Source organism: Nyctibius grandis (genome assembly GCF_013368605.1).
Source record: "Nyctibius grandis isolate bNycGra1 chromosome W unlocalized genomic scaffold, bNycGra1.pri SUPER_W_unloc_1, whole genome shotgun sequence".
Taxonomy (NCBI): domain Eukaryota; kingdom Metazoa; phylum Chordata; class Aves; order Nyctibiiformes; family Nyctibiidae; genus Nyctibius; species Nyctibius grandis.
Genome location: NW_027167472.1, coordinates 6,648,692 through 6,676,560, shown reverse-complemented (window position 1 = coordinate 6,676,560; position 27,869 = coordinate 6,648,692). Strand labels below are relative to the sequence as shown.

General features: G+C 45.8%; 1 protein-coding gene across 1 annotated transcript in view; it reads right to left on the bottom strand.

Moving 5' to 3' along the window:
• The window catches only part of LOC137677098 (probable global transcription activator SNF2L2), a 132,063-nt gene that overhangs the window by 69,160 nt on the left and 35,034 nt on the right, over positions 1–27,869 (bottom strand). Inside the window, exons 6-8 of the mRNA XM_068424281.1 lie at positions 3,112–3,238; positions 1,694–1,867; positions 1,265–1,438 (exon numbers count right to left, since the gene is read on the bottom strand). Of these exons, the coding sequence (XP_068280382.1) occupies positions 1,265–1,438; positions 1,694–1,867; positions 3,112–3,238 (475 nt within the window). The remainder of the gene's footprint in view (positions 1–1,264; positions 1,439–1,693; positions 1,868–3,111; positions 3,239–27,869) is intronic.

Below are 27,869 nucleotides of genomic sequence, written 5' to 3'. Positions count from 1 at the left end.
CGAGACTTTTGTAAAGTTGTCATATTTTTATCCAATAATTAACATTGTAACAGCTTGAACAGATAAACTGTTGGCAATTATATCTAATTATTGATAGTATACAGAAGCTCTATTATGTAGATTGGTATGTAACCTTGAGAAAAGCCATAGGGCCTAAATATTTGTTCTCTTCTGCAAGCCCTTCAGTTACATTTCATATGCACTTTTAATCCTTATTGGTGTTTTAAAACCAAACTGTTCAGTCCTTATGCTTGGTGGACACTGATTTTGGACAAGGATTAAAGTTTTATTTCACATCACCTTAAATATTTGGGTTTTCATTAGCACTGTGTTTCAATGAAAACATGCCAATTTCTTTTAACTTCTATGTTGTTGTTACATTGTGTCATTCAATTGCTGACTGAGACTCTATTTTCCCAGTCACCTACTGTCTTGTAGATTCAGCAATTCAAAAGAAAGTATTAGAGTTACCCAGTGTCTGGTAGAAGTTTTTCAGAAGAAAATTAATCTCTCGTTGCTAACACAATTGTACGTAAAAACTACTCTGTCTACATTTTAAGTTCTAAGATATTTTAACTCTTGAAATGTAAGTAGTCCACTGATCAATTCCACAGCATTCTGAAGAGGCATGGTTATATACAAAACCATTATATCCTGTTTTTAAAAAAGGTGCAACTGGTATTGTTCAGGTGCAAAGAGGGGAGTGAATAAGATATAACAGCAGCAAGAGGAACTATAGCTGACTGCCATTAGTTCCCAGGAAAAAACAGCATATATTTACTGCTATTGGATATGTATGTGTGCAAATATAAAGTTTCTGAGTAATACAATAAAAAGTTAATCATAAGTAGTCTTCAAAACTGTAATAGCTAGAAAGAATACACAGTACTTGTATAGTAAATAACTTGAATATCTCTGCAATGTTGTAAAAATGTTGACATATGACAAAGAGATTAAGTGATGTTATACAAAAGTGACTGATATGCATGAATTACAAGTTTTTAAGCTTGTAGAAAAGACAATTATATATTATCAGAAATCTTAAGAAAAAAGTAGCTATAGCTCAAAGTGAACGCTATCAAATTCACTACCATCATTAGAAATACAAGGGACTCTTCTGCAGTAGCTTTAGGTTTATACTTTTTAAACTTCTTGAATTAAAGAGATTTTATTCTGAAAAGAGCATACATAAGCACCTGAGGGTGTACATCAGACTGTATGTAACTTTAGCCAAACTTGTCATACCCCTTCCCCCATTCCTTACCATTAATCTTCTCATTCTTTCTTTCTCAATTCTCTCAGTTTCCTTTTTCTGCTCACGTTCAGTGTTGGCATGCCAAGTTGCCACAGCTTTAGAAATTTTCTGTATTTTCCCAGACACTGACCGGTGGTATTCTTTAAAATCTTTAGCATGCTGCAATATGCTGTTCAGATATTCCTAGAGAAAGAAAACAATTCAGAGATTCGATGGCGCGACATATTCGATGGCGCGACATATTCGAGATCAGGAATAAAAGAGTTGTAATTTTAGTGTTTTATGCTTGCTTATTGTGTAAACTTGTTTTCTTGTGCCTCAGTCTCCAGAGGTGAATAAAATATAAAATGATGATGACTGGCAGATCATAACAAGATGCAACAATCAACTGAATGGCATTTCCATGTCTGGGAGAACAGTTAATAGGAGTTAAAATACCTGGTGTTTCTGTCTACGTTTCCTTTCTTGTTCTATCTTCTGCTGTTTCTCAAGCTTTTCTGTCATACGGGCCTCCCTTAGAGTCTGGCGCTTGCTTCTCTTGTAGGCTTTGGAGTTTAGTGCTGTCTCTAGTGTTGTGTCACGACGCATGCAGGCTACTACCTCTTGTCTTAGCTACCAGTGAGAAAAAAAGAAACAGTTCAAAAGAAAACCATTTTTCACTCTCACAAGAACAACTTTAATTAGTAATACAGTAAAGTAAAATTTTAGTGGTGCAGGAGATCTCCCAGCTTCCTTTCCCCTTTCCATTACAGTTCTGCAACTCCTCAGTTGTAGCTAAAGGTCTGTCTCCCTAAATAAATCTTCAGTCTCTGTAGGATGACAGAAAGAGTTAAACAACGTAGGCATATCACTTTTTTCCTTCCTACCTACTGAAAATGACTGTCCTGCTTGTATGAAAGGCACCAGTCATGATGTTACACCACCCAAGTAAAGCATGAAAGAATAGATATTACATGCTTTTCTAGAATTGGTGCTGAACATAGGTGACAACTCTTCTCATTGTCAGTTGCATGGGAAACAGAATAGGGAGTAGGAAATTGGGAAGGCTTGGAATAATACAGCCACAGTCCCAGCAATGCAAGCAGGGAAAGCCTGCCACTTTTCAACTAACCTCTGACAAAGCCTCACTATAAAGGAACTGCAAGGGCAGTGGGAAGGAAGATGTAGATAACATGGTACAAATACTGCCAAAGACTTCTTCCAGGAACTATTTTTGCTTGGCCTGACAAATCACATCTCTGCTGCTTCCATGCCAACCAAGCAAGCCAATGACAAGAGGCCCAGAATGGTCTGGCATTGTGACTGACTCCCTTTCTGAAATTCAGATGCTGTTACATATATTCAAGATCTAACTTATATCTTAGACGTGCTTTTGTTAGGCTTAATTTTCACAGTCTGTGTGTCACAGTGGGAATGCTGAAAACCGATTACAGAGAAATACTACACACAACAATAAAAGCATTCAACTCTCACCAATAAAAGACCCATGACAAGTATAAAGAGTGCCATGAAAATTACAACTATTGTGATTTGTGTTGAAAATGGGCTTGCAGCCTGTCCTTCTCTTGTGTCTCTGTGCTATTGCCATTGTTTTCATGAAAAACTACCACAATTCTAGGATTACAACTTATACTGGAGTATGGAGCAAGAGGGTGAGAGAACATATGTACATATTCAGTAATAAAATAAATACTAAGTTAAACATTTCTGTGAAATTGTTCTTATCAGTAAAGTGTGCTCCTGTACAAAATCTGCGGTTTAAGGTCAGTGCTGCTGTAAAAATCTTTTGACACATTCCACAACATCACATTTGACTGTGAGCGCTACAAGAACTTCCCTGCAGCAAAAGGCATTACCTGGCGCTGGAAATTCAGTAACCTAAGCGCCTTCAACTCCACTGTAGCTTTGGTTCGCAGATCAGGAGGCAAAGAGCCAGGCAAGTTCTCCAGTTCTTGGATTCTGTGAGCAATTCGAGCCTGAAGCCTAAATAAATATAGGATTGAAAAAGATACTGGGAAAAATCTGTCAGCAGTTATCAACAGTATGTAGTAAAATTTGGCAATTTACCTCCAGTACTTAGTTGGCTTTTACTACCTGTTTCTGAATTAACAGGCATTTGTATAGATGGAGAAGAATAAGGTTTAATTTTCCATTTGCAGAATAAACTGCCAAATAATGAAAACCCTCCTCTGCCCCTCTTCCCCTCTTTTAATTCGGATGGAAAGCATAGGTATGCATAGCAACTTGGAAATTTTATTTTACTCATGCTTCCTAGCATTCTGTCTGCAAGTCTGTTTGGTGGGTACTATTTTATGCCTTTAACACCTGGTGTTGTCAGAATAGTTACCATATGCAAACAGAATTTTCTTACATGACATATTAATATTCATAATTCTATTGCTTGTCTTATTGTGACAACTTAAAGTTGTCACATTTTCAATAAAATGATAGCACTTACATAGCTATTGGACTACAAACTGGATTCTATTTCACTCTTCATGGAATTCTTAATTCATTTACAAATGCAAGAGACTGACAATAATACACAAGCCAGAAAAAACTTACTTGGTTCTATTTTTCACGTTCAAAATCAAGATCACAAAGCTAACATTTATATAATCTTTAAGAGCTTTTTTATTTACAAGTAAATATTTATTTGCAAACTCTAAATTTGGCCAAGGCAGCAAAATGACAGAACACAAAATACTTTTAAAAAAAACCACACACACCCCCAATTAAAACCCCCCAAAGCACAGGAATGGAAACATATCTAATCTCTACATCACATCTCCATTTTTCACTCTCCTAATGTATAAACATCAGATCACATGAGAAAGAGGTGTCTGGTGCATATTTACATGTTATCCTGTGATGAGGATTTCAGCGCTACTCTGCAGGCAGAAAGAAAACATGTTCTAGTGTTGCTTCTCTGCACATTAAGATAATTCTTTCCTTGTACTTCCTCTGCCTTTTCCCCACACCACACTACAGCAGTAGCACAGTGCCACAGGCACTCTCATACACTCAGTGTTCTAGATGCACAGCTGGAAGGCAGATCACAGAGCAAGTTTGTGTCTGAACACAAGTTCACGTCTACACGTGCATACACACTCTTCTGTGGGTAGTCTGTTTATAAGGACTAAATGACTGAACCTACTCATTTCTACAGAGAAGTTCACAGTTAAAGTTACTTATCTCCTATCCACTATAGCAGAATAAACATAAAAGAAATCCATTATTAGCATAACCATATAATATATAAATCCTGATAACTTGCTAACAGATCAAAATATTAATATTTCACAATAACTACATGCATACCGAGTAATGTGTAATTTGAAAAGGAAAATATAATTCTTTTTTAAAGCTGCAGACAAGTACCCATTCTGTAACAGTACTCCTACCCAAAATTCAAGACTAATATATTTTGAGTCTTCCTAGGTACTAACAAAGAAAAATTATTTAATATAGTATTCCATTTTTTCTATCTGAGATTTTCTCCAGCATTCTAGGTTTCCTCATACAACCTGCTATCTCCTCTTCAATTTAATAGTTTATTTTTTAATAGAGGTTTCTGCATTTTATCCTGTTTTCATTTTAAGAGCTTGTTGATTTTACAGACCTTAAGTACATTAAAATAAAATGCTATCAGTTTTTCTAATCTTAAAAATAAATTCTATTTCACAGAATCACATAATCTTTCAGATTGGAAAGGACCTCTTGAAATCAGCTAGTCCAACCACTCTGCTCAAGCAGGGCTAACTAGAGCAAGTTGCCCAGGACCACGTCCAAACGACTTTTGAATATCTCCAAGGATGGAGACTCCATAACCTCTCTGGGCAACATGATCCAGTGTTTGACCACCCTCACAGTAAAAAAGTATTTTTGGGGGGTTCAGATGGAATTTCATGTGTTTTAATTTATGTCCATTATCTCTTGTCCTGTCACTGAACACTACTGAGAAGAGTCTGAGCCCCCATTCTTCATTACTCCCTCCCATTAAGTATTTAAACACAGAATCACAGAATCATTTTGGTTGGAAAGGACCTTTAAGATCATCGAATCCAACCATTAACCCAGCACTGCCAAGCCCACCACTAAGCCATGTCCCTAAGCACCACATCTACTCGTCTTTTAAATCCCTCCAGGGATGGTGACTCCACCACTTCCCCTGGCAACCTGTTCCATAGCTTGATAACCCTTTCCGTGAAGGAATTTTTCCTGATCTCAAATCTAAACCTCCCCTGGCGCAACTTGAGACCGTTTCCTCTCATCCTATCGCTTGTTACCTGGGAGAAGAGACTAACACCCTCCTCGTTACAACTTCCTTTCAGGTACTTGTAGACAGCAATAAGGCCCCCCCTCAGCCTCCTTTCTCTAGACTAAACAAGCCCAGGTCCCTCAGCCGCTCCTCATCACACTTGTGCTCCAGACCCTTCACCAGCTTCATTGCCCTTCTTTGGACTCGCTCCAGCACCTCAATGTCTTTCTTGTTATAAGGGGCCCAAAACTGAACACAGAATTCGAGGTGCTGCCTCACCAGTGCCAAGTACAGAGGGACGATCACTTCCCTTGCCCTGCTGGCCACACTATTTCTGATACAAGCCAGGATGCTGTTGGCCTTGGCCACCTGGGCACACTGCTGGCTCATATTCAGCCGGCCATCGATCAACACCCCCAGTTCCTTTTCCACCAGGCAGCTTTCCAGCCACTAAAGATCCCCCTGAGCTTTCCAGCTACATTGATAGATCCCCCTGAGCCTTCTCCAGGCTGCAGAGTCCAAGCACTCTCAGCCTCTCCTCCTATGAAAGGTGCTCCAGTCCCTCGATCATCTTGCCTGACCAACCTAGTGGCCTTCTATGATAGAGTGACTACATCAGTGAATAAGGGAAGAGCTATGGATGTCATCAATCTGGACTTCTGTAAGGCCTTTGACATGGTCCCCCACAACATCCTTCTCTCTAAATTGGAGAGACATGGATTTGATGGATGGACTGTTAAATGGGTAAGGAATTGGTTGGATGGTCTCATCCAGAGAGTAGTGGTCAACGGCTCAATGTCCAGATGGAGATCAGTGATGAGTGGTGTCCCTCAGGGGTCTGTATTGGGACCAGTACTGTTTAATATCTTCATCAATGACAGACAGGGGGATCGAGTGCACCCTCAGCAAGTTTGCAGATGACTCCAAGCTGAGTGGTGCGGCTGACATGCCTGAGGGAAGGGATGCCAAGTGCAAGGTCTTGCACATGAGTTGGGGCAACCCCCAGTATCAATACAGGCTGGGGGATGAAGGGACTGAGAGCAGCCCTGCGGAGAAGGACTTGGGAATGCTGGTGGATGAAAAGCTGGACATGAGCTGGCAATGTGTGCTTGCAGCCCAGAAGGCCAACAGTATCCTGGGCTGCATCAAAAGCAGCGTGGCCAGCAGGGCAATTCTCCCCCTCTACTCTGCTCTGGTGAGACCCCACCTGGAGTACTGCATCCAACTCTGGAGTCCTCAGTATAGGAAAGACATGGATCTCTTGGAGCAGGTCCAGTGGAGGGCCACAAAAATGATCAGGGGGATGGAAAACCTCTCCTATGAGGAAAGGCTGAGAGAGTTGGGGTTGTTCAGCCTGGAGAAGAGAAGGTTCAGGGGAGACCTTACTGAGGTCTTTCAGTACTTAAAGGGGGCTTGTAAGAAATATGGGGACAGACTTATTAGTAGGGCCTGTTGCAATAGGACAAGGCATAATGGTTTTAAACTAAAAGAGGGTAGATTCAGACTAGATACAAGGAAAAATTTTTTTACAACAAGGGTGGTGAAACACTGGAACAGGTTGCCCAGAGAGGCTGTAGATGCCCCATCCCTGGAAACATTCAAGGTCAGGTTGGACGGGGCTCTGAGCAACCTGATCTAGTTGGAGATGTCCCTGATCATTGCAGAGGGATGTTGGACTAGATGACCTTTAAAGGTCCCTTCCAACCCAAACTATTCTATGATTTTATGATTCTATTCTATGATCTTTATAGCCCTTTTCTGGAATTGCTCCAGTAAGTCCATATCTTTCTTGTACTGGGGAGCCCAGAACTGGACACAGTACTCGAGATGCGGCCTCACCAGTGCTGAGTAGAGGGGAAGGATCTCCTCCTTCGACCTGCTGGCACTGTTCTTCCTAATGCAGCCCAGGATGCTGTTGGCCTTCTTTGCTATGAGGGTGCATTGGTAGCTCATGGTCAACTTGTCCACCAGTACCCCCAGGTCCTTCTCTGCAGAGCTGCTTTCCAGCTAGGTGGCCCCCAGTGTGTAGTGGTGCAGGGGGTTGTTTCTCCTCTCCTCTTGTTGCATTGCATGAAATTCCTCTCTGCCCATTTCTCCCACCTGTACATGCCCCTCTGGATCTCTGGATGGCAGCACAACTCTCTGGCATACCAGACACTCCTCCCAGTTTTGGGTCATCTGAAAACTGCCCCATTGTACAAGTCATTAATGAAGGTGTTAAAAGGATTGGAGCCAGTATTTACCCCTGGGGTACACTGCAATTTACTGGCTTCCAACTAAACATCGTGCCACTGATCACCACCCTCTGGGCCTGGCCATTCAGCCAGTTTTCAGTCCACCTCATTGTCTGCTCATCCAGCCCATACTTCATTAGCTTTCCTATGAGGATGTTATGGGAGACAGTGTTAAAAGCCTTCCTGACATCTACGTAGACAATATCCACTGCTCTCCCCTCATCTGCTAAACCAGTCATTTCATTATAGAAGGCTACCAAGTTGATCAAGCATGACCTCCCCTTGGTGAATCCATGCTGACTACTCCCAATCAACTTCTTGTCCTTAATGTGCCTGGAAATGGTTCCCAGGATTTGCTGCTCCATCACCTTTCCAGGGATTGAGGTGAAGCTTACTGGCTTGTAGTTCCCTGGGTCCTCTTTTTTGCCCTTCTTGAAGATAGGAGTGACATTTACTTTCCTCCAGTCCTCAGGCACTTCTCCCAATCACCATGACCTTTCAAATATTATTGAGGTAAATATTATTGCAGGTAAAACCAACACTAGAGGCAATGTAGGCCCACTGATGAATGAGGTGGGGGCCCTGGAGACAGAGGATAAAAAGAAGGCGGAGTTACTGAATGCCTTCTTTGCCTCTGTCTATACTGCTGGAGGCTGTCCTGAGGAGCCCCGGACCCCTGAGGCCCCAGAAGAAGTCAGGATAGAGGAAGAGTTTGTCTTGGTTGGTGAGGGCTGGGTCAGGGACCAATTAAGCAACCTGGACATCCATAAATCCATGGGCCCTGATGGGATGCACCCGCGGGTGCTGAGGGAGCTGGCGGAAGTCATTGCTAGGCCACTCTCCATCATCTTTGCTAAGTCGTGGGCAACGGGAGAGGTGCCTGAGGACTGGAGGAAAGCGAATGTCACTCCAGTCTTCAAAAAGGGCAAGAAGGAGGACCCGGGTAACTATAGACCGGTCAGCCTCACCTCCATCCCTGGAAAGGTGATGGAACAACTTGTTCTTGGTGCTGTCTCTAGGCACATCAAGGATAGGGGGATCATTAGGGGCACTCAGCATGGCTTCACCAAGGGGAAGTCTGCTTAACCAACTTGATAGCCTTTTATGAGGACGTAACCCGGTGGATAGATGATGGTAAAGCTGTGGATGTGGTCTATCTCTATTTCAGTAAAGCATTTGACACTGTCTCCCACAGCATCCTCGCAGCTAAACTGAGGAAGTGTGGTCTGGATGATCGGGTAGTGAGGTGGATTGTGAACAGGCTGAAGGAAAGAAGCCAGAGAGTGGTGGTCAATGGGACTGAGTCCAGTTGGAGGTCTGTGTCTAGCGGAGTCCCTCAAGGGTCGGTACTGGGACCAGTACTATTCAATATATTCATTAATGACTTGGATGAGGGAATAGAGTGCACTGTCAGCAAGTTCGCTGATGACACCAAACTGGGAGGAGTGGCTGACACAACGGAAGGCTGCGCAGCCATTCAGAGAGACCTGGACAGGCTGGAGAGTTGGGCGGGGAGAAATTTAATGAAATATAACAAGGGCAAGTGTAGAGTCCTGCATCTGGGCAAGAACAACCCCATGTATGAGTACAAGTTGGGGACAGACCTGTTGGAGACCAGCGTAGGGGAAAGGGACCTGGGGGCCCTAGTGGACAGCAGGATGACCATGAGCCAGCAGTGTGCCCTTGTGGCCAAGAAGGCCAATGGCATCCTGGGGTGTATTAGAAGGGATGTGGTTAGCAGGTCAAGAGAGGTTCTCCTCCCCCTCTACTCTGCCCTGGTGAGGCCGCATCTGGAATATTGTGTCCAGTTCTGGGCCCCTCAGTTCAAGAAGGACAGGGAACTGCTAGAGAGAGTCCAGCGCAGAGCCACGAAGATGATTAAGGGAGTGGAACATCTCCCTTATGAGGAGAGGCTGAGGGAGCTGGGTCTCTTTAGCTTGGAGAAGAGGAGACTGAGGGGGGACCTCATTAATGTTTATAAATATGTAAAGGGCAAGTGTCATGAGGATGGAGCCAGGCTCTTCTCAGTGACATCCCTTGACAGGACAAGGGGCAATGGGTGCAAGCTGGAACACAGGAGGTTCCACATAAATATGAGGAAAAACTTCTTTACAGTGAGGGTGACCGAACACTGGAACAGGCTGCCCAGAGAGGTTGTGGAGTCTCCTTCTCTGGAGACATTCAAAACCCGCCTGGACGCGTTCCTGTGTGATATGATCTAGGCAATCCTGCTCCGGCAGGGGGATTGGACTAGATGATCTTTCGAGGTCCTTTCCAATCCCTAACATTCTGTGATTCTGTGATTCTGTGATTCTTTCCTTGACCTGGTGGCTGCACTTTTGCTAATAAAGCCCAGGATGCTGTTGGTCTTCTTTGCTGCAAGGGCACATTGCTGGCTCACGTTCAACTTTTTGTCCACCAGGACTCCAAGGTCCTTTTCTGAAAAGCTGCTTCCTAGCCAGTTGGCCCCCAGAGTATACTGGCATTATTCCATCCCCAGTGCAGGCTTGGCATTTCCCTTTGTTGAACTTCATGAGGTTCCTGTCAGCCCATTTTTCTAGCCTGTTGAGGTTCCTTTGAATAGCAGCCCTGCCTCCAACATATTGACCATTCCCCCCAGTTCTAGAGTTATTCCTTCCCAAATGCAAGACTTGGCATTTATCCTTGTTAAACTTCATGAGGATCCTGTCAGCCCATTTCTCCAGCCTGTCCAGGTTCCTCTGACCTACAGCATATTGAGCACTCCCCCCCCACCTCCAATTTGGTGTCATCCACAAACTTGCTGAGAGTGCACTCTGTCCCATCATCCAGGTCATTCATAAAGACATTAAACAATATTGGCCAAGTATTGACCCTTAAGGGACACCACTGATAACTGGTTACAAGTTGAACTACTACTGAGTAGTAGTACTGGATTTGTACCCTTTGAGCCTGGTAATCCAGCCAAATTTCCACCCACTTTATTGTCCTCTTATCCAGTCCATATCTCGCTAGTTTGATTATAAGAATACTATGGAAGACCATGTAAAGGCCTTACTAAAATCAAGGTAAACAAGATCCACTGCTCTCCCCTTGTCTACACAGCCAGTCATTTCATCATATAGGGCAATCAGCAGGCATGATTCCCCCTTGATAAAACTATGCTGGCTGTTGCCAGCCACCTTCTTGTACTTCGTGTACTTAGAAATGTCTTTGAGAAGGATTTGTTCCATAAACTTCCCAGAGACAGCGGTGAGGTTGACTGGCCTGTAGTTCCCTGGATTCCCCTTCTTGAAAATGGGTGTGACATTTGCTTTTACTAGGGATTCAGAACCTCCCCTGATCAACATGACCTTTCAAAGATGATAGAGAGTAACCTCAAAATGACATTTTGCTGCCTTAGATGAATCCCATCTGGTCCTATGAACTTGTATATATCAAACTGGTTAAGTATTCTCTAACTGTATTTTCCTCTACTATGAGTAATGCTTCACTCCCCCAGACTGTGCCACTAGGCTCAGGGACCTGTGAGGCCTGAGGACAAGCCTTACCAGTGCAAAGTGAAGCAAAAAAATGGCACTGAGTACATCAGTCATTCCTGTGTCCTTTGGCACTAGGTCCCTTGCCCCATTGAGCAGTGGGCCTCTGTTTTCCTTAGCCTTCCTTTTACTGCCAGTGTGCCTATAGAAGCCCTTCTTGTTGCCCTTCATATCCTTCTCTAGTTCCAACTTGAGCTGAGCTTAGGCTTTCCTAACTTCATCCCTGCACTCCTGGGCAATGTCTCTATATTCCTTTCCGGTAGCCCATGTCTGTCTCCACCTGTGCTTCTGTGTGCTTCCTTTTTGCATTTGAGCTCAGTCATGTGTTCCCTGTTCATCCACGCTGGCCTTCTGTCATGCTTGCTCGACTTCTTCCACGTCATAAGAAACAACTTCTGCTCTGAGGAGGCTGCCCTTGAAGATTATCCACCTCTCCTTGGCCCCATTGCCCTCCAGAGCAGTCTCCCATGAGATCCTGCCAAGGAAATACCTGAACAAGCTGAAAACTGCTCTCCTGAAGTGCAGGGCTGTGATTCTATTTGTCTTGCTCACTTCTCTCAGGATTCTAAACTCCACAATCTCATGGCTGCTGCAGCCAGTGCATCCCTCAGCCTTCACATCTTGGAGCAGTTCTTCTTTGTGTATGACTATCAAGTCCAGCAGAGCATGTCCCCTATGAGCTGTGCAAAGAAGGCTTCATGTGCTTCCTTTTGTTGATCAGAAAGCCTGTAGCAGATGCCTACCACAATAGCACCTGCACTGGTTTGTCCTCTGATCCTTACTCATAAGCTCTCAAGTGGCACGTCACCTACTCCAAGGCAAAGCTCTGTGCATTCGAGCCCCTCCTGTGCATAGGGCACAATCCCCTGTCCTCACCTTCCCAGTCTGTCTTTCCTGAAGAGCCTGTACCCATCCATGGCAGCACTCCAATCATGTGAGCTATCTCCCACATCTCTGTAATTCCAATGAGATCAGAGTTTTGACAATGTGCATGGACTTATAATTTTTGTTTCCCATGCTGCATGCGTTTGTGTACAGTCACTTGAGATGGGCCCCCAGTCATGCTGCTTTCATCGGGGAAGCACAAAAACCTCCCAAGTCATGCTGTCTCTCAGACACTTCACTGCCCCCCATGCCTTTGCTTTTCTTCAGGTAATGACAATCCTTCCCTGATGTATATAGTTGAAAGCTTTCCTCACTAAGTTAATGAAATTGTTAGCAAAGATGCTCTTTATTTAGTTTGTTGCAGAATAAATGGAATTACAATTTTCATCAGGTCAGAACAGAAGCAGCTTATTACTATAGCTATAGGAGAGAATACAAAGCAGCAGAGTGACAGACTCTGCTGATATGAACTCTGCCCAAATGGGGCAGTTACAGAGTTTATATACCTCTGAGTTATACAAATTGTTCTTCACCAAACCATGTCGGAGAATCATAGAATCATAAAATCACAGAATCGTAAAATCATAGAACGGTTTGGGTTGGAAGGGACCTTAAAGAGCATCTAGTTCCAACCCCCCTGCCACAGGCAGGGACACCTTTCCACTAGACCAGGTTGCTCCAAGCCCCATCCAACCTGGCCTTGAACACTGCCAGGGAGGGGGCATCCACAAATGCTCTGGGCAACCTGTTCCAGCATCTCACCGCCCTCACAGTAAAGAATTTCTTCGTAATATCTAATCTAAATCCACCCTCTTTCAGTTTAAAACCATTCCCCCGTGTCCTATCACTACCTCCCCTTGTAAAAAGTCCCTCTCCAGCTTTCCTGTAGGCCCCCTTCAGGTACTGGAAGGCTGCTATAAGGTCTCCCTGGAGCCTTCTCTTCTCCAGGCTGAACAGCCCCAACTCTATCAGCCTGTCCTCATAGGAGAGGTGCTCCAGCCCTCTGAGCATCTTCGTGGCCTCCTCTGGACCCGTTCCAACAGCTCCATGTCCTTCTTATGTTGAGGGCCCCAGAGCTGGACACAGTATTCCAGATGGGGTCTCACGAGAGCAGAGCAGAGGGGCAGAATCCCCTCCCTCGACCTGCTGGCCACGCTGCTTTTGATACAGCCCAGGACACGGTTGGCTTTCTGGGCTGCAAGCGCACATTGACAGCTCATGTTGAGCTTCTCGTCAACCATCACCCCCAAGTCCTTCTCCTCAGGGCTGCTCTCAATCCATTCTCCGCCCAGCCTGTATTTATGGTTGGGATTGCCCTGACCCACATGCAGGACCTTGCACTTGGCCTTGTTGAACTTCATGCGGTTCGCACGGGCCCATCTCTCAAGCCTGTCAAGGTCCCTCTGGATGGCATCCCTTCCCTCCAGCGTGTCGACCACGCCGCACAGCTTGGTGTCATTTGCAAACTTGCTGAGGGCGCACTCAATCCCACTGTCCATGTGGCCGACAAAGATATTAAACAGCACCGTTCCCAATACCGACCCCTGAGGAACGCCACTCGTCACTGGTGTCCACTGGACATCGAGCCATTGACCGCAACTCTTTGAGTGCGACCATCCAGCCAATTCCTTATCCACCGAGTGGTCCATCCGTCAAGTCCATGCCTCTCCAATTTAGAGACAAGGATGTCATGCGGGACAGTGTCAAATGCTTTGCACAAGTCCAGGTATATGACATCAGTCACTCTTCCCTTATACACCAGCTCTGTAGCCCGTCATGGAAGGCCACCAAATTTGTCAGGCACGATTTGCCCTTAGTGAGGCCATGTTGGCTGTCACCAATTGTAGAGGGGTTTTTGGAGGAGAATGGTCATGTAATGAGCCAGAAGTATGAGAGTATGGAGTGAGGGCCTAGCTGTGTGACAAGATTCATGTAGCTAGTGTCAACAAGCCGACCTTGGAGAGATGAGGAAAAACAGTAGCTGAGCAAACAAGAATTGAGGGAGTAGCCGGTGGGAGCCGAACACGGAGGAGAAGAAACAAGAACTGATGGAGCCAATTAAGAAAAGACCAGTGGCAGAGCAGTGACCAATCAACACATCAAAGAAGAGTATGTTTAGTAATATTAACGAATAGCAATGCACATGCTTACAGCCAGGGAAAGTACAAAATGTATAAAAGGGACAGCCTATGCTTAATAAAGCGTCTTCACTTTGATTCACATTGGATTTTGTGGAGGCGTGTTCCTTCTCCTCAGATGGTGACCCCGATGAGACACTGATCGACGGCAAGTTCGGGGAATAGCCCAGAAGGAGGTACACCGGCTGGAGTACGGCTCAGCAGGTCTGAAGACCGGGGCGAGCCGGAGGACAACTCGCAAGAAAAGAAAAGTACGTTGCAACGGGACACCCAGTGAGGTGAGCAGCCAGGGAAAAAGGAGATGGGCCAAAATATTTCTAAAGAAGAAAGTGCGATAGTAAGGCTTCTCCGACATATCCTCTCTAGGAGAGGGGTAAAATACGATGAGCATTTGCTCCGGAGACTATTGATGTTAATAATTGGTGTAAATAATTGTAAATTATGGTGTAAAAAGAATAATTTGCCAGCTACGGCGCAGACTGCTTTCGAAGTTAGTACGTGGCAAAGCGCGCTGGAACTTCTCTGAGGCTGCCTCAAGGAGGGACAATATCGCCACTGTGTCGTTTGACGATGTGGAGATTAGTCATAGACTCACTGGAGGAATTGAAGGAGCACAGAGAGGCAAAGGCAGCGGCTGAGGCGGCTACAGCTCCTTTCACAGTGACTTTGCCCTCCGCGCCACCAGAGCCTCCCCCCCCCCCGCCCTCTGCGCCGCCAGAGCTCCCCCCCCCCACCCTCCGTGTCGCCAGAGCCCCCCCAATTCACCCTCCGCGTCGCCAGAGCCCCCCCCACCGCCCAGGGAACAGCAGTGGAACATTGATCCTTCTACCGTCCCATTACCCGAATCTGAGACTGAGCCACCCTTAATAGACCTTTCTGAAGAGGTGGAAGCGGGACATAATTGCTGCAGAGCCTGAGGGTCGTGAAAGTCAGGCAGTAGTGTGGAGGAGTTGTTCGTGCTGCAGCCAGTCCAGGTTACTGTGTCTGGCCCGGACCCGGCCAGGTTCTGGAGAAAATTAAGAGAGCACGCACTTGCGGACGGTGATTTCGGGGCCGCGGCTGCTATGGGTGGCGGGCTATTGGCTTGCTCGGTATATCGAGGGGACGGAAGCGGCCCACCCGAATGGGAGCCATTCAATTGGGGAGTGATTTGCCTTAGAGAAACAAATACAAAACGGGGCTGCTAAAGAAGCGTTGTTGCTACAGTTAGCGAAGGACAACGCAAACGAGGACTGCAGGAAAGTTATTGCAGGGATGGCAAACCGTAACCCCACCTTAACCAAACTAATGGATGCTTGCGGGAAAGTAGGAACCACCACATTTCAGATGGAGCATTTAGCAAAAACTTTTGCGGCAGCAGTTAAGGTAGTTCATCGTTGTTATACATGCGAACAGGAAGGTCACTTTAAGAAAAACTGCCCTAAGAAGTTGAAGCTGAGTGGGAGAGATAACTCTGTTTTGATGTGTCATTGCTGTGGGAAGCTGGGGCATCTTGTGAAGCTGTGCAGGTCTAAGTATAATGCTCAAGGTCAGCTGATAACAAGCAGCTGCAGAGTGCAAGAACGTGGGGAAGAACTGTGTGCTGACACAAATGAATCTTCTCAACCAGTTTCAGGCCTAAGCAGTCAACTCGCAGCCCGAACTGCAGGGAGCGCCGGACTGGATGTTACCACAGCAACCGCAATCACAATAGAGAATAGCAGAGTGCATAAGGTACCAATGAATGCCGTGGGACCCACTGGAAACGGGTTAAGTGCACTATTACTCGGACGTCCTAGTGTAACCTTGCAAGGTCTATTTGTTTTACCAGGAGCTATTGATGCAGACTATACGTTTTGGTTATTGATCTGAAAGATTGTTTTTTCACTATCCCTTTACATGAAACTGACAAATGCTAATTTGCTTTTTCAATGCCTAGTAGGAACAACCTGGTGCCTTGTCAGCGATATCAGTGGACGGTATTACCGCAAGGCATGAAAAACAATCCCACAATATGTCAATGGTATGCAACAGAAAAAGGTACATCGTGTGGATTTAGAGACACCAGTAAGTTTATATGTAGCCATTGCCAACTATCATCCCATGGGATTACTGGGCCAGTGGAAGGAGCGCTGGCAGGATCCGCTACACGTTCTAGAGTGGCTGTTTTTATCCGTTCAATCACAAAAAAAAAAAAAAAAAAAAAGCGCGCTGGGTATGAATGCAATTATATACTACTGTAAGACAAGGACCCAAGGAGCTCTTTTTATCCTTTGTTGAGAGGCTACAAGAAGCAGTTGAAAAGCAAGTTCTTGATGTTGGTTTACGAGATACCCTAGTTACGCAATTAGCTAGGGATAATGCTAATGCTGATTGTCAAAAGATCATTGAAGCTTTACCTGGAAAACCAGATTTGAATGCTATGATAAAGGTTTGTGCAAAAGTGGGTACTGTGGAACATAAGGCTCAAGTTATGGCTGCGGCCGTACTTGGGGCTTACGTCGTCACAATTGCAGTCTCTATTCCAATTCTTAGCAGGGGACACAAATTTAACAGCACCACGACAGACTACTGCAGAGGTACAGCAACTGATTACAGAAATAGAAAGCAGGCTACATTCCAAATTTGTACATCGTATTGATTTGAATCAGGAAATACAAATTATCACTTTGTTTGATAGGCAAATTCCGTATGCAATAATTGGTCAATGGAATTCAGAATGGTCAGATCCGTTACATGTTTTGGAATTGGTTGTTTCTACCTTCAAGAACAAAGAAAACTGTCCCCGTGATTGCAGAGCTATTGGCACAGATTATCATCAAAGGACGGATGCGATGTCGGGAGCTTGTGGCCAGAGATCCTGCATCACTAACCGTTCCTATTGCAGCTCAATACTTTGAGTGGTGTATGGCCAATAGCTTTGCTTTGCAAACAGCCATGGAGAATTTCTTGGGACAGGTTGTTTACCACTTGCCCTCCCATCCTGTTATAAAATTGAGTGCGGAACTTCCAATTGCCACAGGAGTGTGGTGCGCAGACACTCCCGTGGATGGAATTACCATTTTTATGGATGGATCTGGAAAAACAGGTGGGCCTTGTCTGGTATTCTGATGGCAAGTGGGAATCTATGGTAGTACAACAAAAGGGTTCACCTCAGGTGGTAGAATTACGAGCTGTATTAGAAGTATTTCAAAATTTCCTCACTCCCTTTAATTTGGTTACTGATTCAGCATATGTGGCTGGCATTGTAAAACAATTGGATAGATCTGTCATAGAGCATACACGTAATCAGTGTGTTTTTGAATTGCTGCGAGCTCTGTGGCAAGAAATTCAAATCTGAACTGCATTGTTTTATGTTTTATATGTAAGAAATCATACTAATTTGCCTGGGTTTATTGCAGAAGGCAATGCTCGAGTGGACTCTTTGGTTTCTGACCCCACAAATTCTACTACAATGACTGTACAGGTGCCGGACATTAAACAGCAGGCACGTATGTCACATGAGTTTTTTCATCAAGGACATCAGGCACTGCGACGACAATTTCATTTGTCACACAGTGATGCTCGGAATATCGTGGCTATGTGTCCTGATTGTCAGCAACTGCCGCAACCTACGCAGATACAAGGAACCAATCCTCGAGGACTGCAGGCCTTGGACATTTGGCAAACAGATGTAACTCACATTGCTGAATTTGGCAGGTTAAAATATGTTCCTGTAACAATTGACACTTTTTCTTCTTTGATTATAGCTACAGCGCAAACAGGCGAATCCAGCAAACACGTTCAACGACACAGGCGTTCTGCTATTGCAGCCCTGGGCATTCCACAGACGATTAAAACGGACAATGGCCCAGGCTATGTGGCACGCGCCACACAGGACTTTTTCCAACTGTGGGGTATAACACATGTAACGGGCGTCCCACATTCACCAACGGGACAAGCTATTGTGGAGCGCATGAATCAAACTCTGAAACACCTTTTACAAAAACAAAAAGGGGGAGAGCCAGGGCTATCTCCTCCTGACAGGTTGTGTAAAGCGCTTTATGTACTAAACTTTTTACGCTTGCCACAGGACTACTCTGTACCCCCAGCGGTAAAACATGGTGCAGGATTAAAGGGAGGTATGGAGGATTTTCAGAAAGAACAGGAACAAGCCAAAGTGATGGTAAAAAATGGGGTGACTGGTGTGTGGGAAGGTCCAATGAAATTAATAACGTTGGGTCAAGGGTATGCATGTGTCGTTACAGATACAGGAGCCAAATGGGTACCAGCTAAGTGGGTGAAGCCGTGGCTACAAAAACAACCTGAACTACAGGAGCCAACTCAGGATCTGCCTTGGAACACTGACCTCTCGAGAGATCCAGTGCCCTGACTGCGGGAAGTGTGAAAAAAGGTTTGCGTGGGAGGTATAGAAAAGGGAGCAAAAGGCGCAGTCATGATGAAGCAAGGGGTTGTTTTTTCTGTGTTAAGCCTGCTTTGGATCCTGGACCTGACAAAAGGTCATCAACCGATAGTCCTTCCACCGACACCGTGGACGGGGAGTCACAAAGTTTGGGTGACTCTGATGCGGAGCTTGAACCAGACGCAGTTTTGTGCCTCCTTAGCTCAGCCTGAACAACCCTTTCATACATGTCTAGTGGGGGTCCCCTTAAACAGATCTGAAAGCAAAAATTACCAAAGGGTCTATTCCTAATTTGTGGGGATAGGACTTGGCCAAAGTTGCCCAGTAAGAAACTGGGAGGTCCGTGTACCATAGGTAAATTAAGTCTACTAATGCTTACACGAAAAGTCATACTAACCATACTAACCTACATAAGGCCAGGTAAAAAAGAAGTGTCACTAACATAGGGATAGAATGTAACAATGCTGACCAAGGGTTAACACAATTGTGAAATTTAGCTTGCTGGGTTGCAAAAAGAGCTAACCAAACTTCTAGAATTTTAGAAACATTAGCCAATGATGTAGATAGTATCCAACATGCTACCTTACAAAATAGAGCTGCTATAGACTTTTTATTATTAGTGCATGGTCATGGATGTCAGGATTTTGATGGGATGTGTTGCATGGATCTGAATGATCACTCCAAGTCAATTCATAAGCAGATCAAAGAGCTCATGGATACCACGCAGAAAATATGGGAACAGCATGGGTTCCTGGATGGCTGGTCGGATTGATTAAAATGCTATTGATGGGATTGTTCGTGATTTGTATTATCATGCTTGTATTACCGTGTTTATTCTCCTGCTTGCAAAGGGCCCTGCAGCGGATGATAAACATGGCCTTTCTAGCTCAAGAAAAGAAAGGGGGAATTGTAGAGGGGTTTTTGGAGCAGAATGGTCATGTAATGAGCCAGAAGTATGAGAGTATGGAGTGAGGGCCTAGCTGTGTGACAAGATTCATGTAGCTAGTGTCAACAAGCCGACCTTGGAGAGATGAGGAAAAACAGTAGCTGAGCAAACAAGAATTGAGGGAGTAGCCGGTGGGAGCCGAACACGGAGGAGAAGAAACAAGAACTGATGGAGCCAATTAAGAAAAGACCAGTGGCAGAGCAGTGACCAATCAACACATCAAAGAAGAGTATGTTTAGTAATATTAACCAGTAGCAATGCACATGCTTACAGCCAGGGAAAGTACAAAATGTATAAAAGGGACAGCCTATGCTTAATAAAGCGTCTTCACTTTGATTCACATTGGATTTTGTGGAGGCGTGTTCCTTCTCCTCAACCAATCACCTCCTTGATTTCCATGTGCCTTAGCATAATTTCCAGGAGGATCTGCTCCATGATCTTGCCAGGCACAGAGGTGAGACTGACTGCCCTGTAGTTCCCCGGGTCTTCCTTTTTCCCCTTTTTGACAATGGGGGTTATGTTTCCCCTTTTCCAGTCAGTCAGAACTTCACCAGACTGCCACGACTTCTCAGAAATGATGGATAGTGGCTTAGTAACTTGATCCGCCAGTTCCCTCAGGACCCGTGGATGCATCTCATCAGGTCCCATGGACTTATGCACCTTCAGGTTCCTTAGATGGTCTCGAACCTGATCTTCTCCTACAGTGGGCAGTTCTTCATTCTCCCAGTCCCTGCCTTTGCCTTCTGCAGCTTGGGCGGTGTGACTAGAACACTTGCTGGTGAAGAATGAGGCAAAAAAGTCATTGAGCACTTCAGCCTTCTCCATATCCCAGGTAACCAGGTCTCCCGTTTCCTTCCGGAGAGGGTCCACCTTTTCCCTAGTCTTCCTTTTATCACTGACATTCCTATAGAAGCATTTCTTGTTGCCCTTGACATCCCTGGCCAGATTTAATTCTATCAGGGCTTTAGCTTTCCTAACCTGGTCCCTGGCTGCTCGGACAATTTCCCTGTATTCCTCCCAGGCTACCTGCCCTTGCTTCCACCCTCTGTAGGCTTCCTTTTTGTATCTGAGTTTCTCCAGGAGCTCCTTGTTCCTCCATGCAGGCCTCCTGGCATTTTTGCCTGACTTCCTCTTTGTTGGGATGCATCGCTCCTGAGCTTGGCGGAGGTGATCCTTGAACATTAACCAGCTTTCTTGGGCCCCTCTTCCTTCCAGGGCTTTATCCCAAAGGACTCTACCAAGCAGGTCCCTGAGGAGGCCAAAGTCTGCTCTCCTGAAGGCCAGGGTGTTGAGCTTGTGATTCTATTTGTCTTGCTCACTTCTCTCAGGATTCTAAACTCCACCATCTCATGGCTGCTGCAGCCAGTGCATCCCTCAGCCTTCACATCTTGGAGCAGTTCTTCCTTGTCTGCAAGTAACATGTCTAGCAGAGCATCTCTTCTAGTCAGGCCATCCAACACCTGTATCGAGAATTTGTCTTCAACACACTCGAAAAATCTTATCAACTGCTTGTGCTCAGCCATGTTGCCCTGTAAAAAGATCTCAAGGTGGTTGAAGTTCCCCATATGTACTGATGTCTGTGATCAAAAAGGCTTCCTCCAGCTGTCTAAATGAAACCTTCAACCCATCATCCTCGCTTTTCCAGCTTGACCTTCTTCACAGAATAGCTGAGGTTGGAAGGGACCTCCTGAGATGATCTAGGCTAACCGTCCTTCTCAAAGACAGATCACCTAGAAACGGTTGCTTAGAAAGATTTTTAATATCTCCAAGGATGGAGACTCCAAAACCTCTATGGCCAACCTGGTCTAGTGTTTGACCATCCTCACAGTAAAAAAGCCTTTTCTTTTGTTTAAATGGAATTAGTTGCATTTCAGTTTGTGCATATAGCCTTGTACTGTCACTGGGCACTACTGAGAAGAATCATAGAATCATAGAATCGTTTTGGTTGGAAAGGACCTTTGAAATCATCGAGCCCAACCATTAACCTAACACTGCCACTAAACCATATCCCTAAGCACCTAACACCACCACTAAACCATATCCCTAAGCACCACATCTACACATCTTTTAAATACCTCCAGGGATGGTGACTCCACCACTTCCCTGGGCAGCCTGTTCCAAAGCTTGATAACCCTTTCAGTGAAGAAATTTTTCCTAATATCCAATCTAAACCTCCCCCGGCACAACTTGAGGCCATTTCCTCTCTTCCTGTCGCTTGTTACCTGGGAGAAGAAACTAAGACCTGCCTTCCTACAACCTCCTTTCAAGTAGTTGTAGAGAGCGACAAGGTCTCCCCTGAGCCTCCTTTTCTCCAGAATAAACAACACCAGCTCCCTCAGCCGCTCCTCCTAAGACGTGCTCCAGACCCTTCACCAGCTTTGTTGCCCTTCTTTGGGCTCTCTTCAGCACCTCAACTGATACCAGACGATTTAGTAAAAGTAGGCCTCAAAGTAGGCCCTAAAAGGCCTACTCTGTGTAACCTTTAGACAGAATCAACTTTCCTTTCAGTAATTTTCCTTTCAGCTAAAATAACTGCACTTTCTGAAGCTAACTGCATGTTTTGCAGACAGGGTCTGCTTCTGGGACTAATAACACTTAAAGTTATATCTATCACTGACTCTTGCTTGCGCTTAGTCTTAGAGGATCCAAGGTCTCTGTTAAATTTCTCACTAATTATAAAGAAGGGCCAAAGATAAACGAGACTGTGAACAACATCTTTGTAGTGTCTTAAATGACTTGATTCACAAGCTCTGATGCCAGGAGAAGAGAGAAATCCTGTAAGAACCAGAACAGGACCTTCTCCTCAGAGCCACCTGCATGCGTCAACAGAAAGGCCTCAACTATGCTTGCACAGAAGAGGGCCATACAGCAGACAGCATATCTATGGGGGGATTACAACCACTAGAGACCACCACAGACCCCTTCCCCAATTTAGTACGCATGCGCAAAGACATTACATAATGTATTAGCATATGCATAAGTTTCTTGGAATAGGTGGGCTTTTCTCGGTAATTGTATGAATATACATTTTTCTATAATGTATATAATGAGTGTGCTTTTGTCCCTAGGTATGTATGTTAGGAGAAGAGATCCCCCATGTCCCTCGGCTGAATAAAGTAATGCCTGCTCATTAATGCTAAAACTCGGCGTTAAGGAGTTTTATTCCCGATTTCGGTGACATAATGTCTTTCTTGTAGTGAGGGGCCCAAAACTGAACACAGTATTTGAGGTGCGGCCTCACCAGTGCCGAGTACAGAGGGACGATCACTTCCCTTGTCCTGCTGGCCACACTGTTTCTGATGCAGGCTAGGCTGCTGTTGGCCTTCTTGGCCACCTGGGCACACTGCTGGCTCATATTCAGCCAACCATCGACCAACACCCCCAGGTCCTTTTCCACCAGGCAGCTTTCCAGCCACTCTTCCCCAAGCCTGTAGCGTTGCATGGGGTAGTTGTGACCGAAGTGCAGGACCCGACACTTATCCTTGTTGAACCTCATACAGTTGGCCTCGGGCAATCGATCCAACCTGTTCAGATCCCTCTGCAGATCCTTTCTACCCTCAAGCAGATCAACACTCCCACCCATCTTGGTGTCATCTGCGAACTTACTGAGGGTGCACTCGATCCCCTCATCCAGACCATTGATAAAGATATTAAACAGAACTGGCCCCAATACTGAGCCCTGGGGAACATCACTTGTGACTGGCCACCAACTGGATTTAACTCCATTCACGACAAATCTTTGGGCCCGGCCATCCAGCCAGTTTTTTACCCAGCAAAGCGTATGCCCATCCAAGCCATGAGCAGTCAGTTTCTCCAGGAGAATGCTGTGGGAAACGGTGTCAAAGGCCTTACTAAAGTCCAGGTACACAACATCCACAGCCTTTCCCTCATCCAGTAAGCGGGTCACCTGGTCATAGAAGGAGATCAGGTTAGTCAAGCAGGAGCTGCCTTTCATAAACCCATGCTGACTGGTCCTGATTGCTTGGTTGTCCTGTACATGCCCCATGATGGCACTCAAGATGATCTGCTCCATAATCTTCCCTGGCACCGAGGTCAGACTGACAGGCCTGTAGTTCCCCGGATCCTCCTTCTGGCCCTTCTTGTAGATGGGCGTCACATTTGCTGACTTTCAGTCACCTGGGACCCCCTCGGTTAGCCAGGACTGCTGATAAATGATGGAGAGTGGCTTGGTGAGCACTTCCACCAGCTCCCTCAGTACCCTTGGGTGGATCCCATCGGGCCCCAGAGATTTGTGTGTCTAAGCGGTGTAGCAGGTCACTAACCATTTCCCCGTGGATTATGGGGGCTTCATTCTGCTCCCCGTCCCTGTCCTCCAGCTCAGGGGGCTGGGTACCCGGAGAACAAGTCATCTTACTACTAAAGACTGAGGCAAAGGCGGCATTAAGCACATGGGCCTTTTCCACATCCTCTGTCACTATGTTTCCCCCCCGCATCCAATAAAGGATGGAGATTCTCCTTGGCCCTCCTCTTGTGGCTAATGTATTTATAGAAACATTTTTTATTGCCTTTTACGGCAGTGGCCAGATTAAGTTCTAGCTGGGCTTTGGCCCTTCTAATTTTTTCCCTGCATAGCCTCACAACATCCTTGTAGTCCTCCTGCGTCACCTGCCCCTTCTTCCAAAGGTCATAAACTCTCCTTTTTTCCCTGAGTTCCAGCCAAAGCTCTCTGTTCAGCCAGGCCGGTCTTCTTCCCCACCGGCTCATCTTTTGGCACATGGGGACGGCCTGCTCCTGTGCCTTTAAGATTTCTTTCTTGAAGAGCATCCAGCCTTCCTGGACCCCTTTGCCCTTCAGGACTGCCTCCCAAGGGACTCTGTCAACCAGGCTCCTAAACAGGCCACAGTCTGCCCTCCAGAAGTCCAAGGTAGCAGTTCTGCTGACCCCCTTCCTTACTTCTCCAAGAATCGAAAACTCTATCATTTCATGATCTCTATGCCCAAGACAGCCTCCAACCATCACATCACTGACAAGTCCTTCTCTGTTCGCAAACAAGAGGTCCAGCGGGGCACCTTCCCTAGTTGGCTCACTCACCAGCTGTGTCAGGAAGTTATCATCTCCCACACGCTCCAGGAACATCCAAGACTGTTTCCTCTCTGCTGTATTGTATGTCCAGCAGACATCCGGTAAGTTAAAGTCCCCCACGAGAACAAGGGCTACTGATCGCGAGACTTCTCCCTGCTGCTTATAGAATATTTCATCTGCCTCTTCATCCTGGTTGGGTGGTCTATAGCAGACTCCCACCATCATATCTGCCTTGTTGGCCTTCCCCCTGATCCTTACCCATAAACACTCAACCCTGTTGTCACCATCCTCAAGCTCTACAGTCAAAACACTCCCTAACATACAGGGCCACCCCACTGCCTCTTCTAACTTGCCTTTCCCTTCAGAAGAATTTATAACCATCTATTGCAGCACTCTAGCTGTGCGAGTCATCCCACCATGTTTCCATGACGGCAACTATGTCATTTTTCTGCTGCTCAATGCCTTCCAGCTCCTCCTGTTTGTTGTCCATGCTGTGTGCATTGGTGTAGATGCACTTCAGCTGGGCTATTGATCCTGCCACCTTTTTTGGGGGAGAAGCCCTAATTCCTGCATGACCATTCTTGGGCACTTCTGCAAATTTGCTGAGAGTGCACTCTGTCCCATCATTCACATCATTAATGAAGATATTTTATTTGCCAAATAACTTACCACTAAGGAACACCACTAGTGACTGACCTCCAACTGGACTTTGTGCTACAGATTACCACCATTTGAGCCCAGCAGTTCAACCAGTTTTCAATCCTCCTCTCTGTCCACTTATCCAGTACATGCTTCATCAGTTTGTCTATGAGAATATTATGGGAGACACTGTCAAAAGCCTTGATAAAGTTAAAGTAAACAACATGCACTGCTTTCCCTTCATCCATCAAGCCAGTCATCTCATCATAGAAGGCTGTCAGACTGGTTATGTGTGATTTCCTCTTCATAAATCCATGCTGACTACTCCCAATCACTGTCTTGTCCTTCATGTGCCTGGAAATGGTTCCCAGAATTAGTTGCTGCATCACCTTCCCATGGACTGAGGTGAAGTCGACCAGCCTGTAGTTCCCCAGATCCTCCTTCTCGTCCTTCTTGAAAATAAGCGTGACATTTGCTTTCCTCCAGTCCTCAGAAACCTCTCCCTGTCACCGTGACCTTTCAAAGATTATTGAGAATGGCTTTGCAATGACATTAGCCAGCTTCCTCAGCACTCATGGGTGCATCCCATCAGGCCCCCTGGACTTATATATGTCCACTTACTTTAAATGTTCCCTAACCTGATCCTCTCTACCGAGGGTAAGTCTTCCTTGCTACAGATTTTCCCAGTGGTCTCAGGGGCCTGGGATTCCTCAAAGCAAATTGTCCATGTTAAAAACCAAGATGAAGGCAGCACTGAATACCTCAGCCTTTTCTGTGTCCTTTATCACCAGGTCCCCTGCCCCATTCAGCAGCAGGCCTGCATTTTCCCCTAATCTTCCTTTTGCTGTTGATATACATGTAGAAGTCCTTCTTGTTGCCCTTCACATCCTTCTCCAGATTCAACTTGAGGTGGGATTTTGCTTTTCTGCTCTTTTCTTAAAGAGCTTTATGTATCCACTTGTCCTAGTTTCATTGGGATTTTGTTTCAGTTTGTGGCCAGCCATGGTGATCAAGGTCTTTAGCAGTTAAATGCAGGGCAGCCGACCCTGGCTGGCCCACAGGTGTATTCTATAGCATTGACATCAAGTTCACTATAAAAGGGAGGGCTTGCTGGCACCACTGCAATGCTCAAATCACATGAGCTATCCCAGCACGTCAGTAAACACAATGAGGTCAGACCTTTGTGACTGTACATGGAGTTCTAATTCCTTCTGTTTATTTTCCATGCAGCATGTGTTTGTGCACAGTCACTTAAAATAGGCCACTAGCCATGCTAGTGGGAAGGAGAAGTGTGAAGGCCTCCACATCATGCTGTCCCTGTGGGCACTTCTTTGCTGTTCCCCATACCTCTACATTTCTTTGAAGAGTCTCTGAAGATCCTGTCCATTTCCTGCTCATCCTCCCTGATGCTACATAGCCTGCTCCCCTCCTTGCATAGCTCCTTCACCTGGTGGCTCAGTGCCTCAAACATACCATGTCTCTCACAAGTGAGGGCACCATTTACCCCCTCCCCTCCTGTCACCAGGCCAAAGCTGGGGACATAAGGGACAAGGGGGAATGGAGAGAGGTCCCTCCTTGGAGAGGCAAGAGAAAACCTTCTCGGCCCCCCTCACCTTCCCAGTTGCCATTGTACAATAGGTATGGGTCTTTGGGACTTGACAGCCAGGTGAATGAAGATGGAGATAAGGATCCATCCAGTGAGTTGCCCACGGCTTCTCACTCATCCCCACATCTTATGACTTCTTCAACTAAGAAGAAAAGGAGGGTAATTGTAGTAGGCGACTCTCTTCTGAGGGGAACAGAGGGGCCCATTTGTCGACCAGACCCATCCCACAGGGAAGTCTGCTGCCTCCCTGGGGCTCGGGTTAGAGATGTTAAAAGGAAGCTCACTGCTTTGGTGCAGCCCTCTGATTATTACCCTTTGTTAGTTATCCAGGTTGGTAAAGATGAGGTTGTAGAGAGAAGTCTAAAGGCAATCAAAAAGGACTTCAAGGCACTGGGGCAACTAGTTGAAGGTTCGGGTGCACAGGTGGTGTTTTCATCAATACCTCAAGTGGTAGGGAAAAACACTGAAAGAGAGTGGAAAACACACCTGATTGATTAACACATGGCTCAGAGACTGGTGCCACTGTCGGAATTTTGGGTTCTTTGATCATGGGGAAGTTTATATGGCACCTGGTCTGCTGGCGACAGATGGAGTACATTTGTCTCAAAGGGGAAAAAGGATCCTTGCACAGGAGTTGGCGGGGCTCGTTGAAAGGGCTTTAAACTAGGCTCGAAGGGGGAAGGGGATAAAACCAGGTTCACTAGAGATGAGCCTAAGGACAGCCTTCAGACTACTGTCCTACTCGAGGTGGATGATGGTGGTACATGGGGCAATAATAACACAGGGCTCACTAATAAGTTAGTAACCACGGAAGTGGCCAGGAATGGTCAGATAGCAAGAGTGAAAACTGGTGGCTTAACTCCCTCTCTGAAGTGCTTATATACCAATGCACGGAGTATGGGAAATAAACAGGAGGAGTTGGAGATCTGCCTTAGATTGCATGACTATGATATAGTTGCGATC